At 43.0% G+C, this 22027-nt stretch overlaps 2 protein-coding genes across 2 annotated transcripts in view; one reads left to right on the plus strand and one right to left on the minus strand.

Moving 5' to 3' along the window:
• MSRB3 (methionine sulfoxide reductase B3) overlaps positions 1 to 9377 on the minus strand; it is a 208780-nt gene extending 199403 nt beyond the window's left edge. Inside the window, exon 1 of the mRNA XM_062203292.1 lies at positions 9294 to 9377. The gene's annotated coding sequence lies outside the window, so the exon portion shown is untranslated. The remainder of the gene's footprint in view (positions 1 to 9293) is intronic.
• A 2-nt stretch (positions 9378 to 9379) lies between these two features.
• Positions 9380 to 22027, plus strand: part of LOC133768605 (atherin-like) — a 50912-nt gene continuing 38264 nt past the window's right edge. The window contains exons 1-2 of the mRNA XM_062203293.1: positions 9380 to 10013; positions 21508 to 21719. Coding sequence (XP_062059277.1) covers positions 9469 to 9981 — 513 coding nt within the window. The 5' untranslated portion in view covers positions 9380 to 9468 and the 3' untranslated portion in view covers positions 9982 to 10013; positions 21508 to 21719. The remainder of the gene's footprint in view (positions 10014 to 21507; positions 21720 to 22027) is intronic.

Raw genomic sequence — 22027 nt, forward strand, 5'->3', positions numbered from 1 at the left:
ACTTGTGATACCATCACATAGGGGCGCACCAGACTGAGTGTCAGTTGCTCCACTTCTGATCCAGATAGCTGTTAATGAACCTGGGAAGGCAGCAGGATATGGTCCAAGTATTTGGGACCCTGCCTCTCACATGGGAGATCCAAATGAAGTCTTGACTCCTGGCTCCTGGCTTTGTCCTGGCCCAGTTCTGGCTGTTGTGAACATTTGGGGTGAACCAGTGGATGGAAGATCTCTATCTCCCTCTGTCACTCTGCCTCTCAAATAAATAAATAAATCTTTTTTAAAAACATAAAAGCAGTACTAGAGCACTAAGAATAATGTTCAACACCTAAAAATACAATTTTTACAAGTATCTAAACAGAATCTGAATCATCATCCCTAGCACTAAAAACCCAATCTTAGTATAAAGACTAATACTGCCTAATATACTGCCATAGTATAATACTGCCTTAGTAGAAATACTAATTACTGATCCATGAGTAAAAGGATGTTGAGAAAGAGCTTTCCTGTTACTCTCAAAGTTTGGGTATGGCTCAAATTTTCAAACAAAAGTCTCCCCACATTCTAAAGTGAGACAACAATGAGCCACAAAGCAAGAGGCCAAGCATTGTCTGTAGATTTTAAATGTCATAATTTCTATATTTGTGTACTTTCCAAACACATAAGATCACTTATATATTAAAAACTCATTTTAAAGTTTTATAGTACAGTTTTTTGTTATTATGTATTTTTTCAGTTAAGAGCTACTAAAAGAACAATTACTTGTATATGGGAGGATCTCCATATTTTTCAACTGGAAGAGTTAGAAATTACTGTATACAGTATACCACTTTATACAAAATTTATGAACAATGTACTCTCTTTAGAAATGTAAACCCAGGATATACTGTTGGTATGGAAGTAGATCCTGAGAACACACTTCTTATACCATCATTCTTTCTCTATTTCACCTGTAATCATCTCCATATTCTACAAGCCTCTACAATCTGTGTAAATAAAGTGCTCTTATTAAATCAATTCTCTAGCTTTCCTTTGGGAAGTCAGGTATCAATAAATTGTCCTGATGTTTCCAAATCAACACACAGTTGGGTAATCTCCAGGCTACCACAGTCAAATGTCAGAAGTCAGGGCAAGGTGGCCAGGATGGGCAACTCAAGAACACAGGAATCTTGCAAGTGACACTTGAAGAGATTAGCCAAGCAAGAAATTACGTAAAAATTAGAAAAAATAAAGAGAGGGATGATTAAGCATCAATTTTTAAAATTTTATATTAGAAAGCTGTCAATATTTATTTCATGGATAAGAACCTAACCATAGCGCTGGCGCCGTGGCTTAACAGGCTAATCCTCCGCCTTGCGGTGCCAGCACACCGGGTTCTACTCCTGGTTGGGGCGCCGGATTCTATCCCGGTTGCCCCTCTTCCAGGCCAGCTCTCTGCTATGGCCCAGGAAGGCAGTGGAGGATGGCCCAAGTGCTTGGGCCCTGCACCCTCATGGGAGACCAGGAGAAGCACCTGGCTCCTGGCTTCGGATCAGCACGATGCGCTGGCCGCAGCGGCCATTGGAGGGTGAACCAACGGCAAAAAGGAAGACCTTTCTCTCTGTCTCTCTCTCACTATCCACTCTGCCTGTCAAAAAATAAATAAATAAATAAAAATTTTAAAGAAATAAAAATAAAAAAATTTAAAAAAAGAACCTAACCATAGCAGTAAAAAATGCTCATAAAGAGCAAAAAATGTAGAGAGAGAGCCCCATCTGATGGAAATCATATCTTCTTCACATTCTGTCCACTCTTGGGTAAGACAAAAGGAGAAATGAGGCATGAGACATAATGAGTGTTCAGGGATAACTTAACAAAACTGGATTCCAGGGGAAAACATGGTTTGGAGACACTGAAGACATTTAAGGTGTTAGTACATATATGAGAAGCTACTTAAGGAGGGACTAGCAAGAAAGCAGGAGCAAAATTTGCAGTGTAGAAAGGAAATTCTGGAATACAATATTTTTGCTCAATGTTTCCCAGTTATTGGCTATCAAGTTCAAAAACATAATGTTCTCCAGGGGCTAGCGCATGGTTCAGTAGGTTAATCTTCTGCCTGCGGTGCCGGCATCCCATATGGGAGCCAATTTTAGTCCTGGCTGCTCCTCTTCCAATCCAGCATTCTGCTATGGCAGGGGGAAAGCAGCTGAGGATGGCCCAAGTGCTTGGGCCCCTGCACCCATGTGGGAGACTGGGAAGAAGCACCTGGCTCCTGGCTGTGGATCAGCACAGCTCCGGCCATTACAGCCATTTGGGAAGTGAACCAACAGAAGGAAGACCTTTCTCTGTCTTTCCCTCTCACTGTCTGTAACTCTACCTCTCAAATAAATAAATAAAATCTTAAAAAAAAAAAAATGTTCTCTAAACAAGGAAAGCTTGTTTGGATAAAAGAAAAGTTAAGACAGAAGAAAGCCTGTATGGACAGAATACCATACAATGATTGGGCATTTTTAAAGCCAAATCAAATTCTATCTTCTTTATGATGCTTTTCCTGGACACTCTTGTTACTCCAGCCAACAAATGCCCTCTTCTTCCCTTTATTGTTAACCATTCTTAGGTCATACATGTTTTATTTCCAGCCCTAAGTTCTCCCTCCAAGCTCTAGTCTCACATTTCTGATTCTACTACACATCTCCAAGTGAATGTCCTACCAGGACCTCAAAAACTCAAACTTCTGGAACAAAACATATTTTTACTTCCACCCACAAATCTGCTCTGAGTTCATATTCTGTCAATTACCCCTACTTAACATATAATGACCTTTTAATCATCTCTTTATTTCCCAATACCCACTTAATTATTTATATCTGTCCAATGAACTTGAGCAACACTTCTCTAATGCCATTACTACCACCCTAATTCAAGACTTCATTCATTAACAAAAATTCTTAAAAATTTCTTCATTCATCCTATGGTTTATATCTCAATTCATCCTCTGAACTATCAGATAATATGATCTATATTTCAAAAAATGACTGACATTTTAAGGATCAAAAAGCTTCAATCTTTTTTTTAAAAGATTTTTCTTTATTTATTTGAAAGACAGAGTTACAGAGAGAGGTAGAGGCAGAGAGAGAGGTCTTCCATCTGATAGTTCACTCCCCAGATGGCTGCAACGGCTGGAGCTGCGCCAATCCAAAGCCAGGAGCCAGGAGCTTCTTCTGGGTCTCCCAAGTGGGTGCAGAGGCCCAAGGACTTGGGCCATCCTGTACTGCTTTCCCAGGCCATAGCAGAGAGCTGGATCGGAAGTGGAGCAGCCGGGTCTTGAACCCGCGTCCATATGGGATGCCGGCACTTCAGGCCAGGGTGTTAACCCGCTGCGCTACAGCGCTGGCCCCAAAGTTTCAATCTTATAGCTTGCTTTCCCAGTCCAAATTTGGCAGCCTAACATTAAAAGTTTTTCATGTTCTAGGACAAATCTCATTTGCCATCTTTACATTTTATCATTCCACTATTCCCCTTCATTTTTCTTGATGTCTTCTCTACGCCTGCCCACTCTATCTAATCTAGTAAATATTGGATGCTCAAAAAACGTTGATTCCCCTCCATACTGGTTTGGTATACTCTCTTTCCTCATACCACCTAAAACTTCCTTTCATTCTACTATATAGTTAATCTTCACACATGAAATCAGAATGTTCATAGAAAATCCTGTATAATCTAGAAATAGACAAGAACTAAAAATAAAGGCATGTCAAAAGGAATGTCAAAAGAAAAAGGTAACAGCAAACAGGAGGACATTAAAGTTTTAGAATATATGAAAAAGTTGGGAAAAAAAAGAGAAAAAGTTGGAATCATTATACCTAGAACAATGAATGCTAACAGTCTCTCAGAACCAGTCTCAGTGATTCATTGACCTATTAGAATGCATAGTCTAAATGAAGAAAATGAATACATATGGATTAAGTATAACACAAGATGGTAAAAGTCGTGCTCCAACTAAGGTTCAATATAAGTGGGAGAAGGCATTTAATTTAGCCTGGCAGTTAGAATGCCTGGGTCATATATCAGAGTGCCTAGGTTTGATTCCCAGCTCTGGCTCCTGATTCCAGCTTCCTACTAATGTAGACCCTAGTAAGCAGTCGTGACGGCTCAAGTGATTGGACCCTTGCCAACCATATAGGAGACCTGGATTAAGTTCCCAGCTCCTGATTTCAGCCTGGCCCAGTACTAGTTGTTACAGGTCTTTGTAGAGTGAAGTAGGAGACAGGAATGCTCTCTCTCACTCTCTTTCTCAATTAAATTTTCTTTAACAACAACAAAAAAAAATACAACAAGATAGGAAGAATAAGTGCTGGTGTTCTATTGCACAGTAGGGTGACTAAAGTTAACAATAACATATTTTATATTTCAAGGAAACTGGAAAAGAGGCTTTTGAATGCTATCACTGAAAAAAACTGATAAATTTATAAGGTGACAGATATTCTAATCACCTTGATTGGATCATTATACACTGTATACATGTGTTAAAACATCACATCATACCTCATTAATACATACAGTTACTAAGATAAAATTTTATTTAAAATAAATGAATTTAAAAAAAAAATGGCTTAGAATCACAAGGAAATTACAAAAGTCTACAAGATGAGGAAAGTTTCTCAAAATACCAATTGATAGAGGATTTAAGGACTTTGACTTGTTCTGAGAGAACAGTTTGAGGCAGCAGGAACAGCCTAAGGGAAAGGTAGAGGTAGTAAAGTGCTAGATGTAACAAAAAGCAAAATAACTGATGATCATTTGGTGCCTAAATTATTATTATTTGGACATCTCTACCACTGATCAGTTATAATGATCTTGTCCTAGAGTGCTATATTTACTCAGAATTTTATTCAATGAATTCCTGAAAGCATCCAGATGATTATCTGCAGAATGGGTTAGTTGTCATTACCCAGGATTTTCACAACTCAGTTGGATCCCATGCTGTAACTACTGAATATGGTGTTATACTCCATTTACTCCCAAACAGGCTTCTTCTTTAGCTTTCCTGCAACAGCATGAACTGAATAAATACCCCAGAATCCCATTTAGGTGTCACATACCACATTCATATTAAAATCAAGAGCTAATTATATTGATATTGTGGTGACGCAGATTAAACTGTGGCTTTTGACTCCAGCATCCCATATAGAAATAGTGGTTCAAGTCCTTGCTAGGGGCCAACACTGTGGCGTAACTGGTAAAGCTGCCGTCTACATTGTCAGCATCCCATATGGGTGCCGGTTCAAGTCCTGCTCCCGGCTGCTCCACTTCTGACCCAGCTCCCTGCTGTGGCCTAGGAAAGCAGTAGAAAATGGCCCAAGTCCTTGGGCCTCTGCACCTGCATGGGAGACCCGGAGGAAGCTCTTGGCTTCGGATTGGTGCAGCTCAGGCTGTTGCGGCCAGTTGGGGAGTGTACCAGTGGATAGAAGACCTCTCTGTCTCTACCTCTCCTTCTCTCTGTGTAACTCTAAATTTCAAATAAATAAATCTTTAAAAAAAAAAAAAAAGTCCCTGCTACTCTGCTTCTGATCCAGCTTCCTGCTAATGTACTCCAAAAGGCAGCAGAAGATGGTCCATGTACTTGGTCCCTTGCCATCCATGAAGGAGACCAGGATGGAGTTCCCAGCTTTGGCCTTGCCCAGCCCTGGCTATTGAGGCCATTTGGGAAGTGACCAGTGGATGAAAGATCTCGCCCTTCCTCCCTGTTTCTTCTTCATTTTCTCTGTTGCTCTGCCTTTCAAATAAATAAATGTCTTAAAAAGATCTAATTATATATTTTAAGACAAAGAGTCCCAAAACAAAAAATGTAAAAAATACAAAAATCAAACCATCTAAATCTACAGATAACTTTAAAATTACAAGAGACCATAGGGAAAAATCTATGTGTCTCAAACTGTAGGATCAGGGCTCAATAATTTAGTCTCTCCTCTTGCATTACCATTACTAATGCCCATAAGTTGCTGAGCAGCCACATTCAACCATAAAAAGCCAAGGGAAAAAAAAGGTCAAGAGAAAACCATGAAGCAAAGAAAAGCAAATACTGGAGACAGGAAATGTTCCAGGTTTTCCAGTTCCTGGTCCCAAGCCCTAATAGGGCCTGTCTGCATTTGGCTTCCAATGGTCTTCCAACAGATTCCTTTCTTCTTTCTTTTGCTAAAACTAATTCAAGTCCACTACTACCCTCTGCAACAGAAGCTAAAATGAGGCAATAACCAAAATCATCCATGAAATCAAAAGGTTGATTGATGACAGGTTTGTTTTTTTCCATATTTTCTTTTTATTTCTACTTCCCTAAAAGCCATAAATATGACTTGGGTATGTTATATAAATACCCAAATAGGGATTAGGGTTTGTGCTGAGCACTTCGAAAGGAAAATGTATCATTTCAAGGAAGGAGAAAATATTGAATATTGAAAGTAAAACCTTGAGTTACCCATACAGCAATAAGAAATGCTAACTTACATATACAAAACCAATGAATTAATTAGACAGAAGATCTGATTCAGCCTTCTCTGAGGTAGGATCAAAAGTTGATAACTAATGTAGGGCATTTAACCTGGAATACTTCCAGATAAACAGCCCCAGCCTTTCAAACCACAGGAAGGTTTCTTAGCTCCCTGGCTGTATCCCCAGCACTGATCCAGATACCAAAACTGACTATCAAATTGCCTTAGGGCCTGGGCTTACCTGTGCCTAAAGAGCAGTAAGGCATTTACCTTGTGAAAATAACCAGCAACATTCTGCTATTACATGAGGGGAAGTGGGGAAGAGAAGCTTAGTATTACAGAACTCTGTCTAGGTATATGCCACGTATCAAGACAATCTAAAGCAGATCTGGACTCCCCAAAGCCCAAATCCATACTGATCCACACCCATCAGTTGGACTAAAGGTAGACTAGTTTAACATGTGTCACAAGTCAGGGACTGACAATCAGAAGCAATAACTTCTTGTAGTAGGCGGCTCTCCAGGATTACAAAAACAGAAACAACATCATGGGAATTAGAAGGGACAAGGAAACTATGTCCAACTCCATCATTTTACAGAGAAGGACACTAAACATCCGAGCCAAATTCATCCATATGTTAAATGATACGGGTGAGGGTAAAATCCAAGGGATTGTGATCAGAGATTTTGATAGAAGAAAAAAGTGTGATTTCCTAAAATAGCTCTTTGACTGTTTAAAATATATTGCTATGTAAAATCAATTTTTATTAAGTGATAAATGTCTTAGAAAAATAAATAAATCCTACTCTTGGGATATTCTCTTGGATAGTCTCATTGCTTGAGCAAATTAGTAAGGACTTTTGACTTAATGGGTTAACATTTTAGTTAAAATATTGGAACAAGCACCTTTAAAAGCAAGAACAGCATGTTGATTCAAACTTTCAATGACGTTGTATGCTGCAACCTTGGCAGACAGGCAGCTTAGGCACTGTGACAGAAATCGAAATGGCAAAGAGCTACTTATTTTAATAAAAAAAAATTCCAGACATTCACATAGAGCCCCCATAAAAGTCACCAGAACACAGATCAATGTATCAGCTGGGACCAAAGTTAAAAGGATATATATTTAAATGGTTCAAATAGAAACTTGGTGTTCAAAATTACTGGCAAGGGTCCACAGTACAGTGGATTTCAGTCTTCAAGGGCCATTTTACCACAAGTATTAGTCAAGTCAATTCACTGCTATGTCCAAAAAAAAGGGGGGGAGAGGGTAAAGCCTACAAATATTCCTACAATCCACTCTTTATTATCCAGCCCGGTGTTTTTTAGAAGCCCACTGACAAAATGTGAAGTTAGAATCTGTTGTGTTTCCCAAGAAGTATATCAAAGTTACTGCTAAAATATGAATCTATAAAAAGTATGTCTTTTATGAAAAACATTGTTATTCAGAAAGACATGAAGCTGACACCATTGCTTAAATTAGGACTTATAAAATTCACCTTTAATAATCTATAAATTATAAATACCTGCTATCAATTCAAACTGACAGTTTTACAGGTTATATGAACTCCTGAGATTTCTTTATAGACAAAACTATCTTTTAAAATCTACTTTCTCATCAACGCTACAAACAAAAGTATGAAGACAGAAACCAGAGGGTGCTGAATATAAGCTATACCTAACAGAGTTGGCCTTCAACTAATCTGTAAACTCTAATTAGCTATATCTTATTTCGACAGTTCTGCCTATCAGAGGCAAAAACAAAAGCAAACTAAAACGTCCTCAGTAATCTCAGCTCTCAGGCATTAATATGTTCTTCCATTCCGGATAAAAACAAGAAGCACTGACCACTAGCCACTCGTCAAAAATGGAAAAGTTCAAGCAATTTCAAATTTACCTTAAGCCTTACGCTGTCGTTTCCAATATTGCTTTTGTGAAAATCTTATATATTAAAGACTCCTCCCTAATATTTTCCACATGATTCAACGAAAGCTATCTTTAACATCTTACTGCCACGACTTCAGACTGCTCAGAGCCCTAAGCCAAATAAGGCAGGAGCAGCACTTTTTCATTCATAGCGTCTGACTTGCCATAGTCCAATTCGAAACTTAACACACAAGACTCGGATGCCCTTTTCCGCTCACAAACAAAACAAAACGGGTGGGTACCTGACCGACTCGGGGAGCTGTTCGATTTTGGCCTAGCAAATGCCAGCTGGTCCCGCGGGAGCCGGGCCGGCGGCGCGGGAGACGCGGAGGGCGAGGGCGCGGCTGCGCCTCTGGGTGCGCCCCTCCTCAGCTCCCCGCGCCCCACTCCCCCACGCGACGCGCGGCTGGCGGCGCGGGCCTCACCTGTGCGTTCCCACGCCCGGGGCCCGTTATCTGGGCGGCAGCTCCAGCTGGGTCCCCTGGTGCGGAGCGCCGGGCTCGGGGGTGGCCCCCGCCGCGGGCCCCGCGCCCTCCCTGCCTCCCGCGGGCCGCCCCGCCAGACTCCTCCTCCCTCGGGGGCCCGCGCCGGGCGAGAGGATCCCGCGGGCTCAGGTTCGCCCCGGGGACGGGATAAGGTGTCAGGGAAGCAGCCAGACGACTCCCGTCGGCGGAGAGGAGGAGGGAGAGCCGGCGCTGACCTCCTTCCCCTGCGCCCCTCAGCGCCAACGACAGGCGCAGCCCTTCGGCGCCCCTGTGGGGCTCCGGCCGCGGGTGTCCCCGCAGGAAGCGCAGAGGGCGCCGCGGGCCCTCGGAGGAGCTCCGGGGTCGGGGTCACACCCTAACTTGGCAGGGTCGAGCTGAGGGAGCTGAGGCGCTGTGGGGAGGGAGCTCGAACTTACCGGATTGCGCGGCTTCCCACGCTGGGGACGCGAGCAGGCAGAGGCAGAGGCAGAGGGAGAGGGGGCGCCGGAGGGTCCGCCGCGGGCTCATGGAAAGGCCAGGGAGCCTCCGCCGCCGTCCGAGCCGCCCTTCTTCCCTCCCCGGCTCCCGGCGACGGACGGGGCGGCGGGAGGCATGACGGGAAATTCCTGGGCACGGGCAGCCGAGTCCAAATATGAGCATAGGAGACGAGCGAGGGAGGACCGGGGAGCCGGCCGCGGACGGGGCCCGCTGCCCGGGCCTCGGCGGCCGCCAACTCCCTCCTCCTCCACCTCCTCCTCCGCTTCCCCCGCTTCTCCTACAGGCGCCCCGAGGCCGCCGGCTGCCAAGAGCGCCCGGGAGGTAGAATCTCTCTGCCAAGGGCATCCCTTCCCAAAGCTGGGGCCCCAGAGCAGAGACAAGCACCCCTGTCCCCTCGCCGTTCCACCTGAGACCCCCCCCCCCCAAGGGGTAAGAACGACGGGACAGCGACCCAGGGACCAGTGGGAAGACGTGGCAGGGTTTGAGGAGGGCGATCAGTTGAGAGCTGTGGTGGTGAGGGGATCAAAAGTTGTGGCAAACACTTCTCCAAGTGTGGGAGAGGAGACTGGAGCATTGCTGCCGGCTACGCAGGTGAGTCCGGCTGCACATACCGAAGAGGCGTCGTAATCCTTAAAATCACCGGTCCACCTGCCTTCCAGGTGAGTGGGACTTCTACACCGGGGAGGGCGGGATGTGTGAGTGTATGTGTTTTCTTAGCCACCATTGCAAAAGGGGCCCTTCCTGAATTTATATTTGAACACCATATATGGAGTCGAAGCAGGCTGAATGTAGTCTACTCGTTTTGTCGCACCAGCTAGATGCTGAAGTTTACACCCATCCGCCTCTCCACCTCAAACCTGTTCCATCCCTCCATCACACGCATATTTCTGCGCTTATTGTAGCTTGTCTAAAACACAGTGTTAAAATATATTCTAAAGGCTCTAGCTCTGATGGTCAGAATGTCAGTCCCAGATGCTTAATTACAGACCCAAGCCTGTAGCTGCCTGACTTTTCTTGGCACTGATTAACTCCTCTGGGAATCAAGTCCAAATGACCCTTAGCTTTTTATGACAACAAATTTAAGTCTTAATTAATGTAATTTTTTTTTACTAAAAATAATGAGATAGGACCTGGAGATGTATAATGTTATGTTATTACTTACGAACATTTTAAGATGCTAGAGAAATGATGTATTGATGCAAAATACTTAAGGGGTAAATGTCAAATAGATTTAGAGCATGGATTATTCTAACACGCAGTAAAGTAATGGTAATTTGTACATCACACTATTTGTTTGAAAATGCTGTATTTGAAAACCAGAAACCTTATTTCAAAACAAATTCAATTTTGGCAAAGTATTAAGGCCCATAAGCCAAAAACCAGTCCATTTGCAAGTGGCTCCCCTCAAAACATCTGGTATTGTAAAATGCTACATCCCATGAATTACGCCTGGCAAATGGGGCAGATCTCACCCTTAATGTACTGGCAGTGATGTTGGGACTAAGGGCAAAGGACCTAAGTAAACTAGAGGTAAACAAACTTAATACATTAAGTGAGAAATCTAAATTACACATAAAATTACTGTTTAATTAGCTACCTAAGACCTGAGTAGTTGAAAGTACTCAGGAAACACTAGAGTACTTTGTCCTCTTCCTCTTTTATTGTAAGCATCTTTTTTTCTTCCCCCGGCCCCCAAAACACCTAGTAGTAGTAGTTCTCTACCCATAGCCCAAGTGTTTATAAACAAAATTAAATGAGGCGCAAGTGTCTGGCTTAGTGGTTAAGATACTGCCTGGGATGGCTGCATCCCATATCTGAGTGTCTAGGTCAAGTCCGGGCTACACTCCCCTTCTAACTTTCTGCTAACGCTCACCCTCAGCGGCAGCAGGTGATGGCTTAGGTAGTTGGGTCTCTGCCACCCACAAGGGAGATCCAGATTGAGTTCCGAGTCCCTGGCTTTAGCCTGGCCCAACCCTGGCTGTTGCAGGCATTTAGGGATTGAACAAGGGGATAGAAGTATTTTCTGTCTTTCTCTTTCTCTCTCTCTCATATCATTTAATCTTTACAAATATCACTGAGCTTATTATTTTATCTCTGTTTTTATAGCTAAGGAGACTGAGGCATAGTTAAGTAATATGCCACCAGGAAGGGGGTGAAGTGATATTGGAATTCAAATCTGATTCTAAAATGCATATATTTTTACCATACTAATCCTGCTTTCTCTATGTTAAAAAAAAAAAAAAAACACATGCAAAAATTTTTCACTGGGTTCTTGCAGCTTTTAGGAGCTGGTATGTACTCAGGTTACTTCAAGAAATGAAAGTAAAGGGTAGATGTGGTATTAAAACCAGAGACTTAACTCCTTGTCAGCTCATCCTTTGTGGACCTGCGTGTGGGGCCTGTGCCATTTTCAAGCTGGCGAAACAGGAAAGGTTCCACTCTCAGACCACATTCCTACCACTTTTGTAGTTTGACCACTGATATTTTAATCATATATTTCAGTGTTCTCTCTGATGTGTTTTTTAAATAACCAAAATAGCAACTATGTTAACGTACTACTTTATTTTTTTTATAAAGATTAATTTATTTATTTGAAAGAGTTACTCAGAGAGAGGAGAGGCAGAGAGAGAGAGAGAGGGGTCTTCCATCTGATGGTTCACTCCCCAATTGCCCGCAATGGCCGGAGCTGCGCCAATCCGAAGCCAGAAGCCAGGAGCTTCTTCTAGGTCTCCCACATGGGTGCAGGGGCCCAAGAACTTGGGCCATCCTGTACTGCTTTCCCAGGCCATAGCAGGGAGCTGGATCAGAAGTGGAGCAGCCGGATCTTGAACCAGCGCCCATATGGGATGCCGGCGCTTCAGGCCAGGGCGTTAACCCACTGTACCACAGTGCCAGCCCCCTTAACGTACTACTTTAAATATTTAATTTTGAGGCAAAGGATCCAGAAGAGGTAATTGCTTCCAATCCAGATGTCAGGGGTGAACACCTGATCTGTAGCACTAACCAATTTATATGGTCTACGTACCCTCATTAACCTAAAGTCTCCGAAGGCAGAGTTGTAATGCAACACACTCAAGTAGCTCTTGGGGTCCTAGAGCAAGCTGTAGCACACCACCGCTCCAGCTCCTCACAAAACATCTTCAGAACACTTGCATTGCACAACCATAGCTCTTTGTCTCTCCACCTGTCTTTCTACTTCTGCTCCCACGACCAGTTGCAAACTCTCTCCATGTATCTCATAATCAAATGCCCTATGGGGAGAATCAGATTCTGTCACCATACTTGGATGAGTCTAGCAGCCTGTAGATTGGCCACCCTGAGCCAGGTGCCCTTTCCCACATGCTATGGAACATGGCCAATTATGGTAAAGAAACACTGTACTGTCACCTTCATATGGGGCTGTGCTTGGAACAGCCTCTTTCAAAAAGAGTGTATAAGCATGACGGGCAGCCAAGCTGTTAAAGTCTCCAACATGCTGTTCTCAGCTCTTAGTAAAGTCCTCTCAGCCACTACAAAAAGCTATTTCCACATATCCCAAGGAACATCTTGGGTGGATTCCAACAACTGCACTCAATAGAATGGACACATTAGGACTAGATGTTGTGTTGAAGTGCCAAACCAAGGAAAGAAACCCTAAATTAGTACTTTAAAGACTGGTTAAGTGAGACACCTGATATTTTCTCAGGTTTTGAAAGATTTCCATTGCTACAACACCCTTCCAGCACCCTATCAAGAAATCTTGCATTTGGCAAGATTTTATCATATAAAATGATGTATGCAAAATCATCATGCACTAAAATAACAGGGAGTCTCCCATGAAGTCAGGTGGGACACCTAAACAAAGATGGAAGACAGAATCCAGGTGACCATTTTCCTTCTCCTGATAATATAGTTTGTATCTCAGGTGGCATTTTTTATTTTACGTGGTTGAAGCCATCCCTTGTTCAATTCTGGAGAGATCTGAAGTACATACATTCCCACAACTGATGTGTTGCCTGATTGTACCAACTTTGCTTTTGGATATACTATAGCAAGTGATACATATTTGGCATGATTGTATTTGTCAGCTTTTTGTTCCTTTAACTAAAATACTGAGAGGAGCTCCTTAGGAAGGAACTTCAGGTAACAGTTTTGGAGGTTCACATTCCAAGATCAGGCAGCCCCATTAATCTGGCATGTAATAGTAGAGCATGACTGAAGGGAAGACCACAAGGTGAGCCAGGAAGCAGAGACAGAATTTAGGCTGAACTGGGTTTAAATAACCAAACCTCTTAAGAGAACTACCTCCCACTAGGCCCACCTCTTAAACACCCAAATTATATCAAGTTGCTGCTTTTAATCCATCAGCCATTAATATTACTCCATTAACCATTAATATAAGACTTTGGGGACTGAGCTTCCAATAAATGGGCATTTTAGGGGTACACTCAAAACTTTTATCCAAATTGTAACAATTTTCAATATTTTGGAGAATTAAGTAATTAAGTTTTGCTAGACCAGCAAAACTGGCTAGCATTTGGCAAGATTTTGGATGTGAAATGATACATGTAAAATCAATTACATGGTGTGTAATGAATGGGGCACACTGTATGGAGGAAGAATTACCTTTTTAAATGGTATAGGAAAATTCTGATGGAAGACTTGATTCTATTCGCTTTAGGTCTCTGTCCCAAGTGCTTCTTGTACCAAGAGCATCTAACCCCATAGTTTGAGTATCCACTGTCTATAAAGGTGTGTATTTTTCATATCACCTGGTTCCTAACTGCAAACTAGCTTTTTGTTCATCCAAAGTGGCTATGGCTACAGTCTGGTCCAATGATAAATTCTGGTTATAATGGGCTTCCTGGGAAATACTACATTGTTCTCCAAAATTATACCCCTGCAAGGGATTTCTTTCTACCAATTTTTATTGTTTGTTTATTTCCGTCTACTTGTAATAGCGACACAGATGTGGGGGGGGGGGTGTAGAGGGGAGAGTCTACCATCTGCTAATTCACTCTTAAAATGGCCACATCAGCCAGGAGTTTGGAACTCCATATGAGTCTCCCAAATGGGCGGCAGGGGCTCGAGCACTTGAATAATCATCTGCTGCCTACTAGGGTGCATTAGTAGGAAGTTAGACTGGAAGTAGAATAACTGGGACTTGAACCAGAACTTGGATATGCGATGGGAGTGTCCTCAGTGGCAAATTAAGCCACTGCACTACAATGTCGACCCCTTTAGCAGTTTTACCTCACCTAACTTTCACCCTTGTGAGCCACTGTTATAGCCCAATTTCCAGGTAAAATGAAGCTCCACTCAGGGGTTAGGGACTTGGGACTTGGCATCAGATAGGTCTAGATTTAAGTGTAGCTTCTACCATTAGAGCTAGGGCTGGGCAAGTAACTACTTCTCTCTGTCTTTACATTCTTTTTTCTTTTTCTTTTTTTTTTTTTTTTTTTTGACAGGCAGAGTGGACAGAGAGAGAGAGACAGAGAGAAAGGTCTTCCTTTTTTCAGCGCATCAGCATCGCGCTGATCCGATGGCAGGAGCCAGGTGCCTCTCCTGGTCTCCCATGCGGGCACAGGGCCCAAGGACTTGGGCCATCCTCCACTGCACTCCCTGGCCACAGCAGAGAGCTGGACTGGAAGAGGAACAACCGGGACAGAATCTGGCGCCCCGACCAGGACTAGAACGCGGGGTGCCAGCGCCACAAAAGGAGGATTAGCCTATTGAGCCGCAGCGCCGGCCATCTTCACATTCTTGTTTAGGAAAATGGAAAAAATTAAAAGTATCTATCACACAGCTTCATGCTAGCACATGGGAAGTCCTCCATAAGTATCAGTGTAGTACTAATCTTCTGTCATTGCTTACCAACTAACAATCGCCAGAAAGTCATACTGTGCCTTTAAGTCTTATCTGATGATTTCCTCTGTCTTAACTGACTCATAGTTCCTTTCATAAATCTGAGTCTTACATTTGTATTAATCTCCACTTAAGTCTGTTCATATTTAGTAATCTTTACATGCTCACTTCAAAAATACCTTTTATATTTATATTCAAAGTTACTGTAATTTCTAAATGTTTAAATATACATTTATATTATATAGAAACGGGGCAGGGAGAGAAAGCAAAAGCTCCCATCTGCTGGTTCAATCTCCAATAGTGCCTATAATAGTTGAGGCTCGGCCAGGCCGAAAATTCTGTCCAGGTCTTTCAAGTGGGTGGCAAGGATCCACCTACTTGAGCCATCACCTGCTGCTTCCCAGGGTCTGGCAGCAATCTGGAATCAAGAGAGGAGCCACTACTCAAACTTAGGCACTCCAATACAGGATGTAGGCATCCCAACCAGCATCTTAACCACTAGACCATATGCCTGCCGGTTTTTAAATTTGAACTTCCTTAGGCCGGCGCCACAGCTCATTAGGCTAATCCTCGTCCTGCGGCACTGGCACCCAGGGTTCTAGTCCTGGTCGGGGCGCCGGATTCTGTCCCGGTTGCCCCTCTTCCAGTCCAGCTCTCTGCTGTGGCCCGGGAGTGCAGTGGAGGATGGCCCAGGTCCTTGGGCCCTGCACCCACATGGGAGTCAAAAAAAAAATTTTTTTTTTTTTGACAGGCAGAGTGGACACTGAGAAAGAGAGAGAGAGACAAAGGTCTTCCTTTTTTCCGTTGGTTCGCCCTCCAATGGCCACTGCGGCTGGCGCACCGCGCTGATCTGAAGCCAGGAGCCAGGTGCCTCTCCTGGTCTCCCATGCGGGTGCAGGACCCAAGCACTTGGGCCATCCTCCACTGCACTCCCGGGCCACAGCAGAGAGCTGGCCTGGAAGAGGGGCAACCAGGACAGAATCCGGCGCCCTGACCGGGACTAGAACCCGGTGTGCCGGTGCCGCAGGAGGAGGATTAGCCTGTTAAGCCACGGCGCTGGCCTCAAAAAAAATTTTTTTTGAACTTCCTTAAAGTAAGCATATAGGAGATTAATGAGTATTCAAACTGTTTTGTGAAAACTAATTTTTTTTTTTTTTGACAGGCAGAATGGACAGTGAGAGAGAGACAGAGAGAAAGGTCTTCCTTTGCCGTTGGTTCACCCTCCAATGGCCGCCGCGGTAGGCGCGCTGCAGCCGACGCACAGCACTGATCCGATGGCAGGAGCCAGGTGCTTCTCCTGGTCTCCCATGGGGTGCAGGGCCCAAGCACTTGGGCCATCCTCCACTGCACTCCCTGGCCACAGCAGAGAGCTGGCCTGGAAGAGGGACAGCCAGGACAGAACTGGCGCCCCGACTGGGACTAGAACCCGGTGTGCCAGCGCCACAAGGCGGAGGATTAGCCTAGTGAGCCGCGGCGCCGGCCGAAAACTAATTTTTTTAAAAAAAAGATTTATTAATTTATTTGAAAGTCAGAGTTACACAGAAAGAGAAGGAGAGGCAGAGAAAGAGAGAGAGAGAGAGAGAGAGGTCTTCCATCCGCTGAATCACTCCCCAATTGGCTGCAAAGGCTGGAGCTGCACCGATCTGAGGCCAGGAGCCAGGAACTTCTTCCGGGTCTCCCACGTGGGTGCAGGAGCCCAAGGACTTGGGCCACCTTCTACTGCTTTCCCAGGCCATAGTAGAGAGCTGGATTGGAAATGGAGCAGCCAGGACTAGAACTGGTGTCCATATGGGATGCCAGCACTGTAGGCGGCAGCATAAACCACTAGGCCACAGTGCCAGCCCCTAAACCACTTTTAATATTACTCAGTTGATCCTTAAGATAATACTTCAGGCACAAAGCCCCCAATACTGGACATTTGGGTGACTGCCCACCCACTTAAGAGATGATTGAGTTCCTGGCTTGGGTTCCCAGCTTCTGATTTGGCCAGCCCAACTCCAGCCACCATGGGCATTTGAGGAGTGAACCAGCAAAGGAGAGTGCTCTCTTGGTTGCTCTCTCTTACTCTCTCCCTTTCAAATAAATAAATAAATATTTTTAAACCGTCAACAAAGGAAAACCATCTGTGCATTTTTCCTTCATTCAGATATTTATTGAAGGCTTAGTAGACAGTAAATTAGTCAAATACTTACTATATTAAAAAATGTTTCCTAGTAAGAAAAATAAGGAAGGGAAGGTGGATAAAAGTGTTGGCAAAGTAACATTAAAGACTAGTGAGAAGTAAGGAAGCAGCCAGGCAAACATCAGAAGAGAAGGGAAAGCAGGTGAGAAGGCCACGGCGATGGTGGGAGGAGGCATCTCAATATAAGGACCGTCCTGCATGCCAGGTTAGGAACAAAATGGGGGAAAGGGAAGCATTACAAGATTTGGCCTTGGAAGCAATTGTGTATGGTCTTTAGGGTCTCCCCTTTTTAGAGTGAGATGGACAGCTAGCACAGGGTTTTAAAGTAATCAGTGACATAATCTGGGTTACTCTTTGACAAAAAACTTGCTGTTCTGGTACAGACAGAAGGACAACCCAGTTTAGAGGTTCTTGAAATAATCCAGATGAGAGATGATGATTTGGAGTAGGGGAAAAGTACTAGAGGTGGTGAAAAGTGATCCAGCTGCACATACATTTGGAAGGAGGGCCCACTGCATTTGCTGACAGACCAAACATGAATAGTGAAAGAAAAGAATGTCTCTACCCGCCCCCCCCCCCCTTTTTTTTTTTTTGCTGAGCACTACAGATTTCCCTGAGACAGGAAAGCTTTAGGAGTCAGTAGTGGTGTGGTATATCAGATCAGCTTTGAACGGCTAAGTTTGAAATGGCTATTAGACATCTAAGATAATGTTAAGCTAGACCATTAAATATGAGGATACTTGAAAAGTTTCTAGAAGAATGAAATCAAAAGATAAGCTTATTTGGCTGTAAGAACATTTGAAATCTATGCATAGTGGTTTTATTTTTTTAATAATAACACATTTCCATGAACTTTGTGAAGACCCCTTATATACAAATTGTAAATATGGGGGTTTGTCTGGGCTGGCGATAGCATAGAGATGGTATTTTAAGTCATGAAAAGTGTGCATGTTGATTATAGATGAGAAGAGCCAGCAAAGGCCACTAAGAAGGTGTGTTGTAGGGACCTAGGAAGAAGATCTGTCAAGTGTGTAGGCAAGGGAGACAAATGAAGTGTTTTCTCTTTTATTTGGGAATACATCTGACATATGGAAAAAGATAAAAATTATTTAAAACCCCAACAGATTAGATGAATACCCTTTTTGTTCTTTTAAACAAGTAGAAACAAAGTATTAAACATGACTTTATTTTAGGACTTACAAATCAACTCTAATATTTACCATAAATCATGGTCCCAAAATGTATCAGCAGCACTGGAATACAGCTAAAGCATGTTCTCCCATTCTGTTCACATTGAAAAGCCAACTCCTTGCACCAAATGGCCTAATGCCCAATATTTGTGGTCAGGAAAGAATAAGTGGCAAGGGCCACCAGACAGGTAGGAATAAGAACATCTCTTCAGAGATGAAGAGGAACCCTTGTGAAGCTCAAATATACACAAAGTGGTCTTAAACCTTTTGTTTAAAGTATTATATAAATGTTATTTTTAAAGGCTAGCCATCATAAAAGCAGAGAGAGAAATAAACACAGTAGATTTCGATTCAAACTCTGTGGCTTTCCAATTCACTTCTCTGGAATTTAGATATCTTACTTTGAAATTAAAGCGGTAATACTTGTGTCACTTATCCTGCATCATACTGATGGAAGTCAAATGATATAATGATGGAACTTTCAAATTACTGATATCTAAAACAAAAGTCATGATGGAGGCAGTTGCATTTTTCTAAATTCACCCACTCTTGTTCTTTATATCTGTTCTTGATGTACCTTGAAGATACTTCCTTGCAATTCTGATAAAAACTAAGTACCTCCCTTAAAATTGCCTATACATAAATATATGAACAATTTATATCTGTACAAGCGCACACTGATTGAAAGTCACTTAAAAAGCAATTGCAGGAGCTAGTGTTGTGGCACAGTGGGTTAAAACCACTTCCTGCAATACCTGCATCTCATATGAGTGCAGGTTTGAGTCTCAGCTGCTCTACTTCCAATCCAGCTCTCTGCTAATGTGCCTGGGAAAGCAGCAGAAGATGACCCAAGTGCTTGAACCCCTGAACTGATGTGGGAGACCCAGATGGAGCCCACTCCTGGCCATTGTGGCCATTTAGGGAGATGGAAGATCTCTCTGTCTATCCTCCTGTCATTCTATAACTCTGCCTTTCAAATAAAATTTTTTTTTTAAAAAAAAGGCAATTACAGTCATCATAGTTTCGTGGGTAGAAGAGAATGAAAATAGCTTTTTAAAACTTTGATTGTGTATCAGGCAGTGGGCCACACTGGAAGAGGACAGTATTGTCAGGAAGACCACCTAGATAGGTGTTGCAAATACTCAGGCTCCAGGTAATAAGGATCCCTTACCTAAATGGTAGCAGTGAGACTAGAGATGAAGAAGGGGATAGGGTAGGAATAGAATCACCAGATAAAATGCATGATACCAAGATAAATTTGAATTTTAGGTAAACACCAAATAACTTTTATTATATCCTAAATATTGCATGGGGCATACTTATATGAAATATTATTAATGCTTTATCTAAAAGTCAACTTTGGGCATTCTGTATTTTTTAATCTGGCAAGCCCTAGAGAGAAACTGATGAGTTTCTCATTGCAACCTTCATGTCCATATTTCTGTCTGGGGTAGAGAAACAACAAGAAAAAAAAAATGAGTGCAATGTGACTACTGTGAAATGAAGAGAAAGTGATTGCTAGTCTAGTTCTTTAGTTGATACTGAAAAATTTTCAGCAAATATGTCAAAAAAATTTAAATTTATGTGTTTTATTTCATTGAGAGGGAGAGAGAGAGAGAGAGAGAGAGAGAGAATGAATCTTCCATCTGTTGGTTCACTGCATTCCCCAATTGCCCACAACAGCCCAGGCTAGACCAGGCCAAAGCTAGAAGCTGGGAAGTCAGTCTGGGTCTCCCCCATGGGTGGCAAGAACCCAAGTACTTTAGCTAACACCTACTTCCTCCCTAGGTATGCATTAGCTAAAATCTGGAACTGGAAGCAAAGCCAAGACTTGAACGGACACTAGATATAGGATGTAGGCATCCAAAAGTGGTGTCAACTGCTGTGCCAAATGGCTACCCCTCCCCCAATATTTATTTAAAGACCTATTTTTCAACCATGGAATAAGTCTGCTAATACTGCAGCTATATTCCATTCTCAGTATGTACTAGGTACTATCTTGTATAGTCTGCATGAATGTAGGTGCATATGTACATGCTTAATATATGGATTATTCTGCACAGGAACCACAGGCTCAGTGTTCTCAAGGAGAGAATACTGAACAGGAAACAGATTGGAGAAACCAACCTATGTGAATCTTTAAAAGAGACCACGAGGCAGGAAAGTTTTCTTTCAATGTAGTCATGCAGTCTAAGCCTCTGCTCTTACCTGACTGGACAGTTGTATGGTATGAGTGGGGAGGAAGAAAGGCGTAGATCATGAAGCTCCTTTCAGTGGAGGAGTAGGAGCAGTTTAGAATCAAAGAAATGGCTCCATTTGTCTATAGATTACAACAAATCTACAGACAAGTTAAGCAGGAACATTCCAGAAGCTTAATCTTAATCTGAAAGTTTAAGACCCTTGGGGACCTCCTTTGGGTCACACAAGGAAAAATCCAAAGTAGCTCTGCAGAATTTTAACACTTGTGGCTTTTTTATAATTCTTAAGTTTTATTTATTTATTTTTATTTGAAAGGCACAGTGACAGAGTGAGATAATCAGACAGCTAGAGAGATCTCCTATCCATTTGGTTTATTCCCAAAATGCCCGTAATAGTTAGGGCTGGGCCAGGCCAAAGCCAGAAACCAGAAATTCAAGCTAGATCTCCAATATGAGTATCAGGGACTCAACCACTTGAGCTATAACCCACTGCCTCCAAGAGTGTATGTTAGCAGGAAACTGGAATCAGGAACAGAGCCAGGACTTGAACCCAGGCACTCCAGATAAAGAATCAGGTGTCCCAGTTAGCATCTTAACCACTGTACCAAATGCCTGTTCCCTTCCCTTGCAATTCTGTTTTGAAATTGCCTTCGTTGGGTCCTGATGTCTCATTTTGTGGAAATTCAAAGTCAAACTAACAAGGAGAAAGGTACTTAGTTATAACCCACTTCTGTCATAGATACAAGGACACAAAATGATTCAAAATTGATGACCCAAGAAAAGCTCACAGTGAAGCCTGAAGCTACAAATGGCCTTACAGTCCACACACCTATAATGCTTTGAAGAAGACAGGTGGAACGGGAAATAAGACTAACTTCCATAGCTGGCCTGTGTGTCAGTGAAGATTGCCTCTGAGCAAAAGTGAGTCTTGCAACTTCCTGGGTGGTAGAGGTAGGTAATAAAGACAAGGAGGAGAGGGGTGGGGTAGGGTGGATATGGTGGAATTTGGATACTGACTGAATTCTCAATAGAGAAATTTAAAAACCTTTGTAACTCCCGAAAGTGTAATGGTACTTGATAAAAGTTATTGATGACAGTAGTGATTAGGGCAGAGTTTTATGTTTCAAGAAAACAAGTAGGGGCTGGCTCTGTGGCGCAGTAGGTTAGTCTTCCGCCTGCAGCTTCAGCATCCCATCTGGGTGCCTGTTCTAGTCCCAGCTGCCCCTCTTCCAATCCAGCTCTCTGCTAGGGCCTGGGAA

This window comes from Lepus europaeus, chromosome 10 (assembly GCF_033115175.1).
Source record: "Lepus europaeus isolate LE1 chromosome 10, mLepTim1.pri, whole genome shotgun sequence".
Lineage (NCBI taxonomy): Eukaryota > Metazoa > Chordata > Mammalia > Lagomorpha > Leporidae > Lepus > Lepus europaeus.